The sequence below is a fragment of the Apteryx mantelli genome, chromosome 4 (assembly GCF_036417845.1).
Source record: "Apteryx mantelli isolate bAptMan1 chromosome 4, bAptMan1.hap1, whole genome shotgun sequence".
Taxonomy (NCBI): domain Eukaryota; kingdom Metazoa; phylum Chordata; class Aves; order Apterygiformes; family Apterygidae; genus Apteryx; species Apteryx mantelli.
In genome coordinates, this window is record NC_089981.1 from 54298266 (window position 1) to 54318441 (window position 20176).

General features: G+C 34.8%; 1 protein-coding gene across 1 annotated transcript in view; it reads right to left on the reverse strand.

The window, feature by feature from the left end:
- RYR3 (ryanodine receptor 3) overlaps nt 1-20176 on the reverse strand; it is a 223046-nt gene that overhangs the window by 80902 nt on the left and 121968 nt on the right. The window contains exons 44-55 of the mRNA XM_067295678.1: nt 19366-19546; nt 18780-18885; nt 17452-17572; nt 13936-14105; nt 13047-13267; nt 11374-11464; nt 9711-9851; nt 8685-8866; nt 7636-7714; nt 6219-6308; nt 4581-4730; nt 3189-3251 (exon numbers count right to left, since the gene is read on the reverse strand). Of these exons, the coding sequence (XP_067151779.1) occupies nt 3189-3251; nt 4581-4730; nt 6219-6308; nt 7636-7714; nt 8685-8866; nt 9711-9851; nt 11374-11464; nt 13047-13267; nt 13936-14105; nt 17452-17572; nt 18780-18885; nt 19366-19546 (1595 nt within the window). The remainder of the gene's footprint in view (nt 1-3188; nt 3252-4580; nt 4731-6218; nt 6309-7635; nt 7715-8684; nt 8867-9710; nt 9852-11373; nt 11465-13046; nt 13268-13935; nt 14106-17451; nt 17573-18779; nt 18886-19365; nt 19547-20176) is intronic.

Here is a 20176-nt window from a genome sequence, read left to right on the forward strand (position 1 = left end):
TTGAGGCTATTTCCCTAAAAGCTTAATGATATACCATTTTGAATACTTACGGATGGTAGGATTGAAAAAAGCAACACACTGATTTGCAAATTTAACACATTTAATGGTGGACAGCATCATAGCCCATCAGATATGTGAAAGTCAACTTTCAATATAATGCATGGGATAAGAGGGTAAGAGTCAATGGACAAATTTGAAAGCAAAACAAAGTAATATAAAGTAGTTTATGTCTGTCTGAATACAAGGGTAGAAGCAATAAAGAATGTGAAAATGATAAACACAGGTATTTTCCAAGCAAGTTGGGCATAACTGCAATAGCTAAGACTAGAGAAAAAAGACTGCTGAAGAAATCAAAACATGAGATAATAGAACCCTGGATAACATTTTCATTCATAAGGATCAGACCTTAGATCATATTTTAGAGCTAACACCTCACAACCTAGATTTGCCAGAGACTGGAGTGAAAAATAACACTCAGATTACAGGCCTGAGTGATGAGCAGAATGGTTGTGTCATCCACAGTGATAAAAAAAAGAGAAAGAATGATCTGCTTGAGGAAGATCTCAGTCAAGGATCCACAGAAAGACAGAAGGGCATCCACAAGAAGGACAGAGGATGTGTTTTGGAGAGAATAAAAAAAAAGAAGGTCTGTGATTCATGCTAGTTGAAGTTTTGCTTCAGGAACAGAGATGGACTGCAGAGTGGGAAAGAAGAGTAAGGACAAAGTCATATAGAGACATTACCAAAAAGACGATAAAGATGCCCTTTTAGTATACTTTGAAAGAATGATTAGAAAGGTAGGAAGGGGAGAAGCAAAAAAGACATTCACAAAACCAAATGAGGATATAACTCCCAGAAAACAGCAAGGAAAACTGCATCAAATGTGACGGGAAGGTATTGTTGGACAACTAGATCTTGGCTAGAAAGAGATCTACAGAGAATTAGCAAGAACAGCACCAGTGGAGCTCAGGGATCAGACACTGAGCTTCATGTTGTTCACTCTGAGACTCAAGAAGAACTTCAAATAGTTACTGTAAATAGTGAATTCAGTGAGCTTTTGGATGAAAGGAGAATGCCAATTAAAGACAAAACAAGAGTGAAAGATTTTTCTGTAGAAAAGAAAGAACACAAGAAATTTCAGAACAATAATCTTCAATAAATTAAGGTAAATAGTCATCAAAGACAATTAGGAAAAAAAAAAAGATACTGAGCCTCTACTAATGTAACTGCAAAAGGATTAATTCCCTTCTAAAATGCATTCATGAGACCTTACTAGGACAGAATATAACTCTAGTAATCGATGTGGAGGAAAAAGGCATTCCAACTAAAATAGGTACAGAAAAATTGTGAGGGATGGCCAGGGAAACAGAGATTCCTTCTTTCAAATTGAAGCTAAAAGAGGTTAATTATTTTAGCAAAACAGGGGCTGAAAGGGAACATCAAGTAGACAACAAAAAGGTGAAAAATAACCATCTTTAGCTTACAGACAATAGAAACACAGAAATAAATGGATAATAAACACATTCAGGCTAGTAAGGTTTTGAACAAATAAAACTGTCAGAAAAAACCTGTAAGGAATATAAGAGGAAAAAAGTTTTAGTATGGAGTTTAGTCTATAAAATGGTTTACATAAATGGAGGTACTATATTGCAATGACTACAGATGCAGGGGAGAACTGAAAAGAAAACAGGGAAAGTCATAAAATGGTTTCAGTGTTCCCTTCAAAACACTTTTGCAGAAAAAAAAAATAGTGGCAGGAGGAATATCAGATTTGAAGAAAGGTCAAGAGTGGGTTCATGATAACGGGACTCAAATGATTTGGAAAAGTTGTTTATCTTAGAAGACAGCAGAGCTGAAAGAATCTGGAGAATAAACTTCTAATGAAGAAAATGAGCTTGATCATAGACTCCCACCAGAAATGGAAACTGATGCTTATGAAATGGAAATTTCTGCATCAAAAGAGCAGGAGTGGAGGTAACTGGCATGGCATAATTAAGTCCAGCATTTTGAGATGGACAAAGAAAGAGGGGAAAGATGTAGAGATGAAGAATTACAATGAGAGAGGAAAGCAACGTGAGGAGATGGCTGACATTAGACAAAATGAGAATACCACAGATTACTAGAACAGAAAAAAAGCCTTAAGGTGGAAGATAGGAGGTCTGACAATCAATTTTCCAGAGTATTATATGTACTGATCACATTTACCTTTGCAATAAAAGAACACAGAGGAAACAGCTTTGTTGAGATGGAGAGCTGAAATAAACTGAATGACGAAAGAAACCAAGAAAATATGCACCTTTAAGGTTATTAACAAAGACAAAATTACCACAAAATGAGTATAGAAGAGAAGGGACAGAGACAGGACCTGTAATCAGAAAAGGAAGATTAATACGCAAGTTTGAAGCACAGTGGATGACAAATATTAGAGAGGGAAGGAAAGATTTGCCTCCTTTTTGGAAGACTTGTTATCAAAAAAAATTGGGAGGAGGTGGCAGGGAGCGGGGAGAAATGTTGGAAATAGAAAATAAAATGAAGACGTCCTACACCATTCTAATGCATTAGAAGGGATGCTAAAAGAATGAAAGTACTCTTCAAGAATAAAAAACCCACTTGTTTTCATTCTGGTTGCACTATTTCACTACTACTGCACTATTGTACTATATCAAATTTCCAGAATAACAGTTCACCGATAAGGGTAATATGTACGCTAAAAATAAAACACTGCAAGCAAAAAAACTTGTACAGCTTTCTTTCCTCCAGTAAACCTATTTGGTATTGTAACTCTATGAATTCTTCCATTATACCAAGTTTAAAAGCAAATGGCTGAGAATGCAAATATTTTATGCATCACATCAGGAGCATCAATATATTCAACTGTTTTTCAAAGTCAGCACAGAAGACAGGCTATGCAGATATCTGCCAGTTATTGAACATATGCTGTTTTCGCTCCTTTCCCTAGCTTCATGCTAACTTTTTCTAGGAACGCAGAAAGCACCAGTGGGATAAACAGTAGAAACCTCTTCTTGAAATATGTAAATAATACGGCATGTACCTTTCTATAACATCATATCACAGCCATAATCACATATATGCTAACAGGCTCATAAAATCTGTTAAAATTCAACTCATTAATAAAAAAAGTCTACTAATTATTTCCAGCACAACATATGCAAAACATGAATACAAACCTGAAGCTCCCTAGAAAGTACAACATTAGAAAGATCAAGTGGTGCCGGGCTATATCCGTTTCCCTGAGGGGAGAAAAAGAGATGAATTATTTTCAGATAAAAGCATTTCAGATAAAACAACTATTCAACTATAACACTTCTGTTATTGATCTAATTAAAATGAAATCATTCACATTTCTAAGCTTTCATGTAGAAATTGCGTTCACCTTTTGCCTTGCAATGTGTTGAAAATAGACAGGATGTTTAACATAAAATACATCTGCTGATGTGGAAATGAGAAGGAAGCTGCACATGTTTAGACCTCTTTATTGGAACAGATGACAACCTGCTAAAAACCACACTCTTCAGCCTAACAAAGGAAACAGATCATGAAGCATGCAGGATGTGTCTTCAAAACATAACAGAATGGTACGGCAGCAACCTGAATGCAGCATGCACTAAAGTGAAAGACACTACACAACGAGAAGTTAAAACAGGTTATTGTCCTCTGGAATTTACAGACTAAGAAAAAGAGAAAGGACTTGACTATATTTATTTATTCTTTAAACGTTTAATGTTTGTTCTGTAATCCAATACAGCACACAGAATCAGTGGTTTCACTCATGTACTGAAGTTAATCATGTGCTGATACCCTGCCCTGAATCATGTTTTTATCATGTATTTTGTTTATGTTTGAAGCCATTTTCATTTTATTTGTATCCTTTGGTACTGTCAAGGCACAGTCTGCATTTCTAAAAACAAAAGAAGTCATGGTATGGCTTTATATGAAATATAAACAGACAATTTTGTTAGCCAAACCTTGCTTTTCACAGTTTTTAAACAGCTTCCCTCCCTCCCCACCAAGACACAGTCCTATTGAGGAGCAGTCTCAAAGGCATGTTAGTACTCACAACTACAAATCAAGGAATAAGGCTGTATCACATCGAAACTCTAGGTACTGCATAATTACCTGCAAAGTTTGCCTGCAGATTTACCAAAAGTATTAAAATGGCAATCCTGTTTGTTAGACATAATTTTGTCAAAAACAAAACAAAACAAACATTTCAGGCTCTTCTGTATGATCAGGAGAGAAAATTACTAGATTTGCTTATTATAAAATAAAAGGCTTCAAATTCTCAGTCATGTATTCTTTCAGTGGCTATACAGCAACTCTCTTCAGGTAGACTTCTATGGTCTCTGACAGCCTTCTCAAAAACTGTCTTTTTGCAACACTCTCTTTAGTAGAACAGCACGTTTTTTGTTACAGTGACATGACTTCCTAATCGCAAAACCCTAAAATTACAAGTTTCTTTTCATTAAAAATAACTTAAAATTAACATAATTTTGTGTCATTTATTAGTAAATTGAGTGAACTAGCATTTTGCTTTCTGTATTTAAGCAATTCCACCTTACTTGGCTAGACTGAGACATGTTACGAAGCTTTTCATTTTCACGCTGATGTATCATTGTTTCTCCTCCCTCCTTGGTCCTTTCTAAGCTCCATCCCATTGCCAACATGGTTTTCAGAGATTCTCTGGCTGGCCAACGGTAAATTTCCTTTTCCTTTAAATGAAATAATGTAAAATTACTCTGTGTTCAGCAAATTGCAAAAACCCAAGAAAAATATTCTAGCTCCGATTATAAACTGTCACATGCCACAAGTCAATGAAATTTGTATATGATATCTATACACAGGATATGATCACTTTTACATTAGAAATAAGTTTTAAGATAGATAGGGTTTTTTATTACTATTATTTTCTTACTGGCATTTATTGTTGGGATATGTGATGGTGTATTACAAACTAAGAACACAAAAGGGAGCTCAGGAGCAATAATGTAGTTTGTATTTTGAAACCTATTAAGTGGTTCTTCCAGCACAAAATCACCCAAAATTGATGGCATGACAAGTGCTACACAAGTAGTTGGGCAAGTACATTTGAACACATAAGCCTAAGAGTTCTTTTTTAGTCTTATATTTATATCTCTTCACAGATATAGAACAAACTGATTTATATACCTGTTTACATAAATACAGCCATTAATAAAAATTTAGGGGAGAGCCTGTACTCCAATATTCCTTTGTAAAGCAAAAATATTATAGAAAACAAGTAAAGTTGTGGCAAAGAAAAATTTGATTATGTCATATTAAGTCTTCTCAAATCAACCTGATAGAAGTATTACAGCTTTTACCATAAATAAAAACTTTTATGATAGTTATTTAACATGACACTTTATAAGGAAACACCTAATTTTAGAAATGGTTCAAAACTTCTCATTTGAGATAACCTGGAAAATTCTCTTTAATCTGAGATAATGTTGGAAAAAATAAATTACAACTACTTTAATAATAATGCAAACAATTCTTCAGCTCTTCTCTGAAGATGCCAAAGCAATTTACAAATCTGGGAAATGAAATCTTTTGAATACCTCTCGAGTTCTGTAATCTCTACTTTCTGAATGTGAAAACTGTGGTAAAGAGGGGTAAATGTTACTGACTTATCCAAGTCACCCAGTGACTCATTGCAAGAGTAGGTGAGTTCCAATTCAGTTCAGTGTTCTGACCACTAGAAGACATTCATGCCTCATCAAGAAATTCAAAGAAAAAGTGCATTTAAAATAGTTTGAATGTTGTTTTTTTCCATTTTCAACTGAAGCATTTGCTTCGATTTCTTTAAATCTTTTTACCATCTTTCTGAGTAGAAAAGAAAACTGCTTCAGAAGTGTTAGATTACACTTTCATCTAAAACACAGGAGTTGCTGCCAGTCCTTTTCTCACCCATGAAGGCCTGAAAACTCTGCACTATTGACGCTTTGAATACAAATTGGCCTAGACCTGCGAAGACTGCCTAATGGAAACAAATAGTTTGGTAAAAAGTCTGTGCAAGATTAAGTAAGCAATCACTTCAATGTACAGATCTTGCTATTCTTAACTAAAAGAAGTATAGTATGCCTCTCTTCTGTGTGTATTGTATATTTGAAATGGATTAACAAAAAATGTACACAAATCAAGTTACTTTGTATTAATGCAGTTGAAATTTCCTCTATTACCTTTTCAGTTAAAGTTTTGAAAGGTCTTATTAATGGATGAGTCTTCATATTTTCATCCAATGAAACACCGTATTTCCATCCGCTATTAGTCTGAAAAAATTAAATATACTTAAATATGGAAAGAGATATATAACATAGATGAGTAACTGCAAATCAACCAGTTTAGTTTGTCAGACTGAATTGCAAATCTATTCTAACATCCTACTCTGGCCATAGAAATTTCTATTTAAAGAGCATGTATTCATCTGTGCATACATCAGAACAAAATATGGTCCAGACACTGATTAGATTCTGCATACAAGTACTAGGTCTCATGCAACCAGTTCTGAACCTACTACGCACTGGTCCCTTTCAAACCGACTGCCTTAAGATGGTACTGGCTAAGGTAAAAAAAAGATGAGTGTCTATTCTCTGGGATACTAGTGCTCACAGGTAAGTCAGCAATACAGAATCCTTTGCCTTAAACAATATTAATTGAAATTTGTTTTGAGATTAATGTGAGTATATTTACCTATACACACCTATCTCTATTTTTCCCTATAGATTTACACAACATAGACGGACACAATAACAGAATTGTTTAATAAATTAGTTATCCCTCCCCTCAACTTTCTTCTTTGAATGAAAGTGAGGTTTAAAATTCATGCTTGAACTGAATGTGTTACTTATATCCAAAGGTCTACCTTTTTAACACTTGCAACATACTTAGTAAAAACTGCAACAACTTCTTCAAATTTCATTTTTGCTCAAATTTAACTCTAAAATGTTGATTAACATTAAACTTTTTTTGCAAAGTGTAACATTAAAAACCTCTACTAAATGTTTCATTTTAACATTTAAAAAGGTATTACAAATTACTAAATATATACATTATTGTCTTACACCTCAGTTGAAGTGATGAAAAAGACACACAAGAAAAAGACAGTGCACATGGAGACTCACAGGGGAAATCAATACATAACAGACTTCTTAAATCTAAAAAGGAACAAAAACTCTATCTACATTTTTTGAAATAGTAAAGGAGATTAGACTTCCTAAGTCCTCTCTTAGATCACAGACCTGCTGCAGTAAAATTGATTCTATGACTTCCAGTCAACAAACACCATTGCCAAGGCAAATTGCAGCTAAGAAATATCTATTCCTACTTATAAAACATAACAACCCCCAACTCCCCAAAATACACACAAATCTTGGCCCTAATAAATCCTTGACACTGTTAAAAAGTGATAAATTTCAAAGAACTTTCTTGAGAAAAAGGTTTCTCCCACATATCCCCGAAGAAATATCCAGACATTAATGGACACTCTGGACATGTGTCTATCGGTTAGATAAACTGGACAGTTTTTTTCAGTATTTAACTTCAGGTATTATTTAGTTGTCCTTTGCTAACAGCTGTCAGTCTTAAAATAATTCTTACCTTATCAAAGGCCCATTTATCATGGGAATGTTCGGCATACTTGCTTACAATATACTCCAACTTTTCGGGAAGTACAAGGCTGTAATCAAATGAGAATATAGTCTTTCAATCATAATTTACTGCAGTCTGATCTATGAACAAAATGGCAATATAATACAGCATTAATCAAAATGCTTCATTTCCAGATGGTAGGAAGACATTTTGCCTCTGTAATTACATTTACATTTAGAAGAAATAAAACAAAGTAGAGCTCTAATGACATTTACTGAGAACCTTCAAGTATATAATAGGGACGCTTTTTAACAACTGAAATCACAGGAAATAAAGCTGCTTCACCATGACACACAGGTATTTATCTTGGTAGTTCTCAATGCAGGATAATACTAGCATAGATGCTTCATATTGCATAATTGTAAGTGGTGGGGAGGCAAGAGTTTAATATTAATAATCAACCAGTGATCCTCATTTTCTGAATATAAAACTATCCTATTTTTTACATGAATTGCACAAGTATTAGTAGGAAGTCTATGTCTCTATTAAAACATCTCACATGATCTGCTTATTTTGCCATATCAGGTTGCTAACGATCAGTTCTAAAAACTAAGTGAAGATTTTGTCAAAACCTGGCAATAGGCTAGCTGAATCACTTACTAGATTTTAATGATCTTGAATCATTTATCATCCCTGTATTACTCTCTAAATAATGACAAAGTAACAAATATGTATTATTGATATATATATCCAAAATATTTGAACTCACCCATTAGGTAATACCATACATAATAAATACATAATCCACTACTCTGCGGGTATAATGTGGGAATACTTAACATTGATATAGCACTTAGAACACTAAGTTTTTTATCTGCTCAACAGGCTATGCTGCGGTGCACTATCTGGCAGCAGGAAGCAAGACACTACTTGTAAAAGGTACTAATATCATAAAAAAGTCAGTCACCAACCAACTGTCCCTACAAAGTAGAAAAAAGTGTTAATAAGGAATAATATTAAAAATATTTAAAGAAATCACTATGATAGATATTACTCACTTTGCTGTGCTGACAGGTTTGGGATCAAAATTTCCTTCTGGATCCACTGAAGTCTGCTTTTCCAAAGTTGATCTAATTCGTGTATCTAAATAATCAGGAGGCAAGGCACCAGCTATAGCACTTAGACAAGGCAAGGCCATTCGAAAGAGCTCTGGATCATACTTCTGCAGGAGAGATAGGAACTGGTTGGAAAGTCCAATAGAAAAACATGCAAAATGTTAGTGAAAACAAAGCAGCAACATGCAGAAATATTAGAAGATGCAAATGGACAACAAAGCACATGTAAAAACTAAGCATATAGCAAAATTATTGTTGTATGATATTTACTTTTCTTGGTATTAATGTGATATGGTTTGCAAGACTACTCAAATTAGCATAAGAGTATGCTAACACTTGTGTAAGTATATACAAAACATGTATAAGCCTGATTTTTGAGTCCAATACAGTCCAAAAAGTATTTACTTAGTAAGGTATTCCTCATATCAGAAAGATAACTTCTCCTTAATCAAGAAAAAAGTGCACTTTGGAACAGTAACACAGGAATATGTTTCTTTATAGGAATGTTGCATCATAGTTCTTGAGCTAGGCAATGATCAGCAAACTAACAAAATGCAAGTTCTGTTACAGTGCTTACAACAGTAATTTGATAAGCATATGTAAGTGTCTCTTAAAATTAATGCTATTTTATGTCAGTAAGAATTATTTCAAGAAGTGTAGTAGAGCAAAGGTAAAAGAGAGAATGTTAACTTTCGTTAGTGCATCAAGCAATCTGCCCCATTACTAGAGGAAGGTATAAGGTTATACCGAGACAAAAATTTCACATTTCATTAGTTTGGAGAGAATCCTTCAAGATTCACCATTCAATCTTTCATTAGAATGTTACTTCACTGGAAGTATTCACTATCATACCTCCCATATTATGTGAAAGAATTGCTGAAACAGATACTTTCTGCACTTGGCACCACAAATTATTATAGTAATGCTTTTATAGTCACCTTGAATTGTAACGTAAATTACAGTCATTACCTTATGAGACAAGGAATCAAATATTCCCCAGAAAAGTTTTTCAGTTAAATGTAATTCTTCTTCTGCTGCAATTCCGTAACTTCCCATTCCTGAAGGCAGGCAATAATATTTCCAGCACTGTTCATAGTGATTTGTCAGAAGCTAGATTTTCCAGAAAATAAAAGTGTGTAAAATTCTGGTACTTAACAACATAACATACTGGTTAGAGAAAGTCTAAATGGCTAGCATTTATTTAAACATTTATATGAGTATTATTATTTACTTACATTTCTTTGTTGCTAAGGGCCAATAAACTTTGTTTTCTTTTTCCCCACTTTTATTTTTGAGATAACAGTAGTGCCTGAGCTTTGAAAGTGTAAAGCCTGTGCTATAAGCCATTGCTGCTACTGTGAGATTTTCAGTGACCACAATGAATAGGAAAATCATAAAACTTCAGGTTTGTCACCATTTGAGTACAGATTAGCCCAAAGGATAAAAAAATATAGACAATGAAATAAAGCATATGGGTATGAAACTGGACACGATAGATTCTGGTAAGAAGTTTTACAAATTCAAAATTACTATACTTCTGTCAATTGTAGCTTATGGCCTCAATATAATTCAAAACATTGCAAAACACAGTTACAGTACACCCTTTTCAAATTAGCAATGTCTGGTCATCTGTGGAAAAATCTATGGAAAGAACTATTGCACAGACAATCTTTAACATACCAGTTAAAGGACTAGCATATACAATTATTGGTGCACTTTCAGCACCAGTTCAAACTTTTACCAATTTCTTCTTTGGAACTCAAAATTCCTGACCCAAGGAAAATTCAAAAACTTCACTCGGCATCAGACAAAATCCTTACATTTTAAATTTTCCTGCAATTTTGCTGAGGAATAAAAAAAGAAAATCAAAAAACTCACCCCACCCCAAAGGCACCCAACAACAACGCTTGTGCTATAAAATTGATGATGCCCCAGAAGATATCTGTGGATTTGGCAGCTGCGCTTTAGAGGGCTACAGTATTTCCACTCTGCCATAAAATGACTAGCCTGCTGACCTAAGATCTGGCCTGTTTCTCCCAACAAGAACATTGCTCAGGAGGCAAACTTGACAGGTAAATTCTAAATAACTGTATTTATTTTCTCACAATTATCATTCTCTGATTGCGGAACAGAAAGATGGGTAAGACTTCAATTCAAGATTGCTCAAAATTTTCCCCTTAAATACATTTTCCTCCTGGATAATAGACAGTGAGTTCTTTTCCCTGTATCAAATTCCCTGAATCACTTCTTTTAAAAGTTATTGCTGGTCTATGCATCCTACCAAGAGCTATTATAAAACATACAGCAGAGGAAGAAAGATCAAGATAATGCTAACATTTAATCTGCTTCTTTCAATACTACTTCTGCTGAAGCAGTGAAAAAGTTAACAGTTCACTGAACACAATCACACAATCAACTTACAATATACTGCTACCATAAGGCAACATCTCAGAATGCCTTTAATCATTATATTCAAGCCTAAAGCCTTATAAAACCATAAAATTAGTTTAAATTTAGAAGTCATTTCACGTTGCTTTACCCTGCCCCGTTCTGTTTTTAAAAACATGACAATGACAGATCATTGTGGACTAAGTTTTATGCTGAATATGTATATATAAAGTACAGCACTTACCTTGAGAGGCATTTTACAGTATTCATTGAGCAGGGGTACATCAAAAACTAGCCTTCTCAACAGCTGTTGTAGCATAGAGGGGCGTAAGTGGCTGTAAAAAAAAAAAAAAAAAAAAGTGTTCTTGTTAGTAACATTCATACATTCCAGTGAAATTGTAATATAAATTGAAATCAATTTGCCTACTGGAATTCAAATCACTCATTAAAAGTATATGGAAAAACACTGTTACGTGCACAGAAAAAACAAGCTGTAGACTAAATATCCTCAGGTACATAAAAACAACAGAAAAGAAACTCTAGACCTTGATTAAATTTGAGCTTAAGGAATCTTACTATGCCTCACCTATATATAGGAGGATATAAATGCAAGGAAAGTGAACATTTGGACTCTCTTATATACATACAGCACATATGATTGTGCCATATGATGACATAAGCAAGGGTGCTGGATTTTTTTAGAATTCTTCCAGGTGGTTCAAGTATGTTGCAGGGGCAATCTAAGCTAAATAAACAGAATATTGTCCTAAAAGAATGGTATCCGATATGAAACTAAAAAGCAGCAAAATACTTCTGATTGACACTGGTCTAGGGAATACATTATGATTATTAATGTAAGAAATAAATCTCAAATGGGAGACTGAACAAATTACCTAACATCTTTTCTAGCTATTTAATTTCAGTGATCTAGATCCTCCAAATCAATGTAAAAAACCTCTTTCATATCTTCCTCTCAGTCATCTCTTTTTCAGGCTGAAGATTCCTGGTCTGCTAAAGCTGGTACAAGGTAGGGAAACCATTCCTTATGTTGATCATTCTTGTTGTGTTTGCGTTAATCTTTTCCAGTTCTACTATATTCTCTTTTCGGTAGGGGGCCAGAGCTATGCACAAACTGAAAATATACACTGCATTCCTTTTTAACAGTCTACTTGCACAGACAAGTAGTATGAGACATGAGATATGGCCTCAGTTTTATGCTTTCTGGCTTCATATACTGCATGCATTCAATGTTTGTTCTGAATTCCCAACTATACTCATAAACAGTCTTCCAAACTGGAGAGCCCTGGAAGCTCCTACCCCAAATGCCTTACTGATTGTTAACAGAAATGCATAGCTCCCTTCCATGGGCTGCTACCCTTATCACTTAGAGATGACAAAGACCAAGAATTACAGTTCTGTTGGCAAATCTACGTTTCAATTTCTGACATGATTTCAATGCTCACATTCCAGTTTTGGGATTTTTGGAGGGGTGGTTTAGGTTTTGTTTGGCTTTTTTTTTTTTTTTTTTTTTAAACTAAGGCCAAGGTTCTTCAAACCACAGTCAAAAATACAGACAAATCAATCCCTTACATCCCCAACATACACTCACAGTCAGAATCAAAACATTTTCAGTAGTTAATGAGGTTTTGTTATTAAAATAATCAGAATTTATGCTGTACCATCAAAAAGTTCTTACCTATACAACAGCTTGCATAATGTAGCATATGTAATGAAAAGAGAAAACTATTTACTCTTGGGGAAAAAAAATACCTGTCATACACTCTGGTTATTTATTGCATACAAGAATAAGATACTCCTATTCTACATGATACACAAAAAATACATTATTAAAATATGTATGGTTATTTCCATTTACTGGACAAAATAAATGAATTTGCACACAGGTATCATACTTACTGGCAAATAGCAAGCAGGCACTCTTCAATAGTGTCTCTTTGTGCTTTTGTAAGGGACCGTCCCTTGGATAACCTATATATTGTGTGAAGCATGGAGTCAACCAGAGAGGCGTGATGCTCCGTTCCAGAAAAGAGGGGAGCACATCTTTTGAGTAATGGAAACACAGCCGAGCAAATGTATCTATTTAGTGCAAGAGCTGCCTCTGTAGTGCTTAGAGAAACCTGTATGAAGTAGCACATAATTGTTAGTATCATATGGAATAAAGGTTACTAAGAATGAAATCTGTAAAATATAATAATGACATATTCCTGACGTCTCTTTAGTGGTTGGGTACCAACATAGTATCTCCAGCACCTGCATGAGGACAACAACTAATTTTTTAGAACATGAGAAAATCCACATCATCCAGTTATTTCATCAAAACAGATTTCTTGCCTCACTGCATTCTAAACTGATAGAAGCAATAAAGAGAAGAGGCAGCTTGTTCTTTAAATACGTTAGCAAAATCACAAAGCATTAGGCAGCACTTTTCATCTAATTTCTTCATACCTACACGTTACGTGAATTTTTAGTGTAATTCTTGGAAGCACACATGAAATAAAAGTAACCATTAAACCTATTACAGTAAACATACTTTATACTTACTGTATAATAAATGTATGCCTGTATTAAAAGTCTTAAAATTACATTACACTGCTGCTTCATAAAGTGGTACTGAATATGATCAAACTTAAGCACTATAAACGAAAACGTAATTTCGCTATTATTGTTTGTGTACATAGTGAGGATTTTTTCTTTTAATGCTGTTTGGACTTGAAGTTCTAGTTTTTACTCTTACAGAGCTACTGTATCCAACCACTGCACCTAATCTCCGTAGCAAAATACTTACTGTATCCAGAGAGGCAGAGGCTCTTAAATCTGGTAAAAATCCAACTTCCAGTAAGTGAAGGAGAAAGCTTTGGTCCTTAATACCATAGACACGGTCCAAGAAGAGCACCATGGGTGCTTTATGATCAGGACAGAAATTTGCAGACATGTCTGGCTCATTCACTGTGCCGTCTACGTAAATACATACAGCAATTTTTAATAGTAGATAACTGACATAATGAGAAACACCGAGACAATGAAAGACACTATAATTAGATTTCATGTGTAAAATCACATGTTCAATGAAAAAGATATTCTTGTTCAGTTTTCTTGTTTGCTGAAAAAGAATGTGCAGTATTTATTATTTCAAAAACTTTATTATTTGCAATTTATTTAATAGAATTTAAATCTTTCACTTTTAAACGAAAATTTAAGAATGATTAGTTAAAGTATTCTACTTGTTTCATTACCATTACAGAGAATGCTTACCTGGTAAAATTAAATTAAGGGAAAAATCTTACTGCAAATGTTAAGATATAGCATAACTGTGAAGTTTCAGAAGGTTAAGAATTCTAACATTTGTCTCATGTAAAGTACACTAGAAAGAACATACAATCTAAAGGGAACGCATCTTTTTTGAGTTAGAGATGTTAAAGAAGAATAGTACTATATAGAAGGTCAATTCTAAATTTCTAACAGATACCAGTTGTCATTTAAAATAAATGAAGATATTACTTTGGCAGGAGAAGCACAATTCTGAAGAAACCAGAATTACTAATATTTTATGCTTTAGAAAAACAATTTTTTTTTCCGAAGGAAGATACACTATTTAAAAAGAAAGGAAGTAGACAACTCACTCAATTTATAATAAAGATGAAATCCACTAGAGTCAAGCTCATTGCTTCAGAATATAGAAAACATACTAAGATCTATATTATCATTCTCTATAGAGATGATGAACAATTACTGAAAAGTTTTACTCTTGGTTCGTTTTTTGTAACTAAAAAAGTGTTTTTCTAGTTTTAATCCAGTTCCAACAGTACAAGTCTTCAAATCTCCCCCTCTTCCCCCCAAATCACATGCAGCAATTTGCTGCATGTTTTTTTTTTTTTTTTTTTGCAGATCTACTCAGCAGAGAGGAGAAGGATTCTGGCCGAATATAACACAACCACATGGGACAGAACAAGGCCTTCCCTTACAGGAGGTCACCCTGACAACTCTGAATGCTAAGGAATAACAATAGCAAAACTCCCACTCCCACCAAGGTATTCCTACCATTAAGCATTCTTGTGCTTAATGAAACCACCTTAGCTTTGAAATATTCCTTTAAATATAAGCATAAGTAAGAATGTATTTTTAATTAAAAGTACTTACTCTAAATCATGGCAAACATACAGAGCATAGAGTCCTGCACTTACTTCAAATTCTACACATACTTTATGCATACACACAAATAAAACTTCTATTTGCATAAAACAAGATTTTTAGATAGAAGTGACATCATTTTTAAGCCAAGTTTTAAAGCGTACAAGTCCCTGAAGTAGCAGATTTCAGAGTTAAATATACATTTAACAGAACAATAACACAGAGTTTAACTGGCTGTGTATCAGGTAGACCACATCTCTAACTGTAAAGGTGGAATAGGCAATTCTTGTGGAACGGGAAGGACAATAGGAGGAGAGGAAAGTGATAAAGTTATTTTGCCCTAGAAGAAAATGACACATTGGTAGTTTATAGCCTCTGGAACATGGAGAAGTTAGTAGGAAAGATGGAGGTCATGTGCATTAAAACTTCACCCTCTGTTGAGTTTATGCATTATAGAAAATTCTAGTTTGAAGTGCCACCCTGGAAATTGTTTTGCGGAAATAAGTCCACCTTGGATAACCACATTGACTGCTTCTAGGAAAGAACTGACAATCAACTAACAAGCAAGAACACTATCATCAAGACCCCTTTCGATTGTAAAATGGGGAATGTTTTCAGACAAGACAAGCATGTATCGAAATAGGCTGCACCCTAATCAAAAAGAAGCCAGGCTTCTGTGATTGAACATTAGAGGTCAGAGTGGAATATTTTTCCTAGAAACTGGAGAAAAGACAACAGGTGTGGAAGAGTACCTGCTTCAGATCAGCACAGTCCCAAAGGGGATGTGGCTAGCTTTCAATTCCTCTGAAAAGGTCAGGAAGAAAATAAACAGTGTAGTTACAAGAAACAGGAAAGGCAGATAAGACCAATTAAAATGCCATGGGCATTTGCAATCAAGCAAGGACATACAGGAATCTATACTGAGTCATCAGTGACCTGAAGAAGGAAGTGAACAACGAAGCCTCAAAGTCTGCATATAGTACTAAGCTCTTCTGCATGGTTAAATAGTTAACAAAACTGAGTGAGTGGGCAAAGTAGTGACAGCTGAGCATCAGCTGAGCCGATGGCAGACAAATCTAAGATAATGCATCCACAGAAAAATAAGCCATGCCTACATGCTTATACTGAGCTTGGTACTGACATTACAACTCAGGAAAGAGATCCTAAAGTAATCATTGAAATTCTGTGAAACAGAAGCTCAGTGTGTAGCAGTGATCAAATAAGCCAACAGGATACTGGGCATCATCAGGAAGGGTATTCAGAACAAGACAGAGGACACTGTTTTGCTGCTATATAAAATATAAAGTTCACACATAAAACAAACTATTGCGTGCCTGCATCTTGAGTACATTCTGCTCACATCTTACGCACCTTGCGTAGCTCTGTGTTCCACATCTCAGGATGACAGAACAGACTTAGAAAAGTTACACAGATGGGCAACTAAAATGATTAAGGCAATGGAGCAGTAACCTTACTGAAGGGACTAAAAAAAGCTGAAAGTATTCAATATGGCAAAATGAGGAGTGAGAAAGAATATAACTGAGATTTAGAAAATCATTAAAGTAGCTGATAAGGTGAACAAAGAACTGCTATTCACCAAATCCCACAACACTACAATTTGAGGGTGCTCATTAAAACTAGTAGGAGATCAGTTTAAAAAGAGATAGTACTTTTTAATATAGCAAATAGTGAAGTTCTGGAATTTACTGCCACAGGAGCGGTTACAGACAGTATCACAAAGGGATTGGATAAATTCTTGGACAACAGGTCCAGAAACATATACTAACAGGCAGGGAGGTACCCTCTAACATCTCTAAACAAATGACTGTGGGTGTTGTGAAAGTACAAATGAATAGATGCCAGGCTTACATGTTCTACCTATACACATAGCCTCCCCTACAGCCACTCTGGTAGACAGAGTACTGAGATAGATGGGCCTTTAGTCTGATGCAGTAAGGTCTTATGTTCTTAGATTCTCTGCTCCACAGAAGCAAGTCTGTTTTCTACTAGAGCGGGTCTAATTGATGCATATCATCATTAAAATCTGAAGAATGGTTTTCTACTCATACCCAATTCCAATAAAACTACTGTTTCTATTTCACACCTGAAAGCTTGCGTTCCAAAAGCTTTTTAATAAAAAGATCAATTGATCTAATAAAAATATTGAGGTTACCTTTGTTGACTGTTGACAGCTTTAGTGGTATACTTATAATCCCAACCAAGTCTTCAGTTGGCACTAGAGATCGAAGGATTGATCTGATTCGAATAGCTTCACCTTTTCCACTTTGAATAAGCTGTTAGAAAAAGTTTATCAATTAAGAAATTTAGTACTGAGTGACATCAGAAAAATTTCCTCAAAATACTGATATTAATATATTTTTTGTGTGTTTGAAACACTGTACTGCTTGGAAAAAAAGTACACGAATTCAATTTATCACAGCACTCTAATGGAGTAGCTGATTTTCAGCTGATCCTACTTTTTCATCCATGCTAATTTTGATATCATATCAGTACTTTCAGGATATTATAAACTCTCAATAAAAAAACAACAACAAAAAAACCCCCCACATGGATAAGACTCCTAAGCACCAACAAGATAGTGATGAAACTGAAAATTTCCCAAAGATTCATGTTACTTATAGAACCTACAGTGCAAGGTTTTGAGCTTGCCTCTCTATACTATAGATAGATACAAACCTGTTTGCGTTATCTACACATTTTTCTCTTATATTTATGCAGTGAAGATTTCAAAATGCATAAACTATAATCAGGTGACCAATTCTTTTTAACCTTTAGCAGAAATTAGGCATCCATTCTCCGTGTCTCTGAAAATCTCTTCCAGTAATTTTCTTAACTTGCAACTACTATCACTACATAAAGCTTTACAGATAGTAAAGTTAATAGCTTTGGTAGTAACATACATGGGAAACTACAAGATACACAAATACTGCATTTTCAGCTGGATAGACACTACTAAAGAATTTTAAATATAGACAAGCAAAAGTCACTCTAAGTAAAAGCAAGTCTTGCATGTGACTTTTATAGGTACTACAGTCAAAATAGTTATTTTATATCCTTTTCCATGTATCCATGTGGTGTTAATACCACACTTCAACAGATGCACAAGAAAGATAAGCTCTGCATCACATTCTATGAAGATTTTTATGTCTACCTACAAAACAGTATAGGAACAATTTCAGAAAATTCACTGGACATGAAAAATGTGCAACACTAGTAGTTCATTTTTATTTTGATCCCACAGTCATATAAAAATTTCCAAAATTTTACATAAATTGCAAAGTATACAAGAAAGCAAAAGTCAGTGATTCTTTATAAACAGCTTGCAGGGAATACGTTTATCTAGATACAGTGAGAAAGGCAATGCAGCCCACCTTCGGAAGGGAAGAAGCCCTTGAGCAGAGAACAGTTTAGTTAGACACGTACAGTTCTGTTTACAAATCATCTCCCACCTTTTCTGATCAAGTTACAGAATGAACTTACATGCATTTCTGGTGCACAGCGTCCAAGCAAATCTATGAGAGCTGAGTAAAATGACATGATCGCATTGCCCATGTGCACGATTTCCTCCTCCTCCTCTTCATCATCACTAAAGAGTAACCAAAACCAGTGAGTATTTTTGCTGATATACATCTATAGCTCCTCTCTGGAGCTAGATCCATGTTCCAGAGATTATAAATCAGATATATTAATTTCCCCTGGATACAGATTACAGGTTTTCTATACCTATAGTAAGCGCACAACTAAACAGTAGTAACTGGCTGTTCCTGTCAACCTTCTACCTTCCTCTTCTTTCACTTTCTCTTTGCCTTAGCTTCATTCCACAACTGTCGTCGTCTTTGCTTTATCCTTCAGGCTTCTTCTCTTCAGTAACTCTTATTCCACTTCCTTTATCTAGCTCATGATATATGATTTCCATACAGTAACTGTTCATAGGCATGACTCTCTAATACTCTATGTTTGTACAAAGCCTTGCACAACAGGGCCTATTATGCACATACCTCAGGCATGATTAGACATGCCAACTATTAAAACATTATTTGCCAAACAAGCATTCACATTTACTTACCCTTCTCTTTTATAACCCTGAGAGGGAAGGTCACGAGCAGGATTCTCCGAGATCCTGATAGCTTCTTGCATAGCTGCCAGCAAACCATTTCCACCTTCACCCCTAAGGTCTGGTCCAAAGCATTCTGGGCGTCGAATAAGGAGCTTGACAACAACACTTGCATTTTCCTCGACACTTTCACCTGAAGACCAAAAGAAATCTTAGCATTATACATAAAAGCTTCATGCTTTCTGCTGAAAGGTATCCTCAGCTTGGGAGAAGACTGCATTTTCGACTAAATTTTGCAAAATACAAAACAGACCCTCATTCTTATTTCTAAATTAAAAATATATCGTATTGGCAGCATTGGATGTGCTTTACCAAAAACATATCTACTTTTAAAAATGGACAGTGTAGACTTGTCTTGCCAAGGTTTTATTAAACTCAACCTAAAAAATTCACTTTAGAAGGTTAATTTGCCTTTTACGGCAAAGGTTACTCTCTCTTAGATTTAAAATAATGTGGTACTAGCTTCTGGAATGGCTCCTGCATAAAAGTGACTAGAAAACCAAAACATATCATATTGACAAGCGAGACCAGCACTACAAGAAATCCATTTTCCATTCTTGGACAATCTGTGTTAATGACAAGCCATATTTTTTGGTGGGTTGCTGTTACAGACTGGCAGATTTCAAATGTATGCATTCCTGGCTTTAGGAAATACGTTGTGAGTACCAATCCCAGCACAAAGATAGAGACTATCTTACCAAATTTCATGATACCATCCACACATTGTATATAATTTACTTCAGCTTCTGGTGTAAAGGCTAAT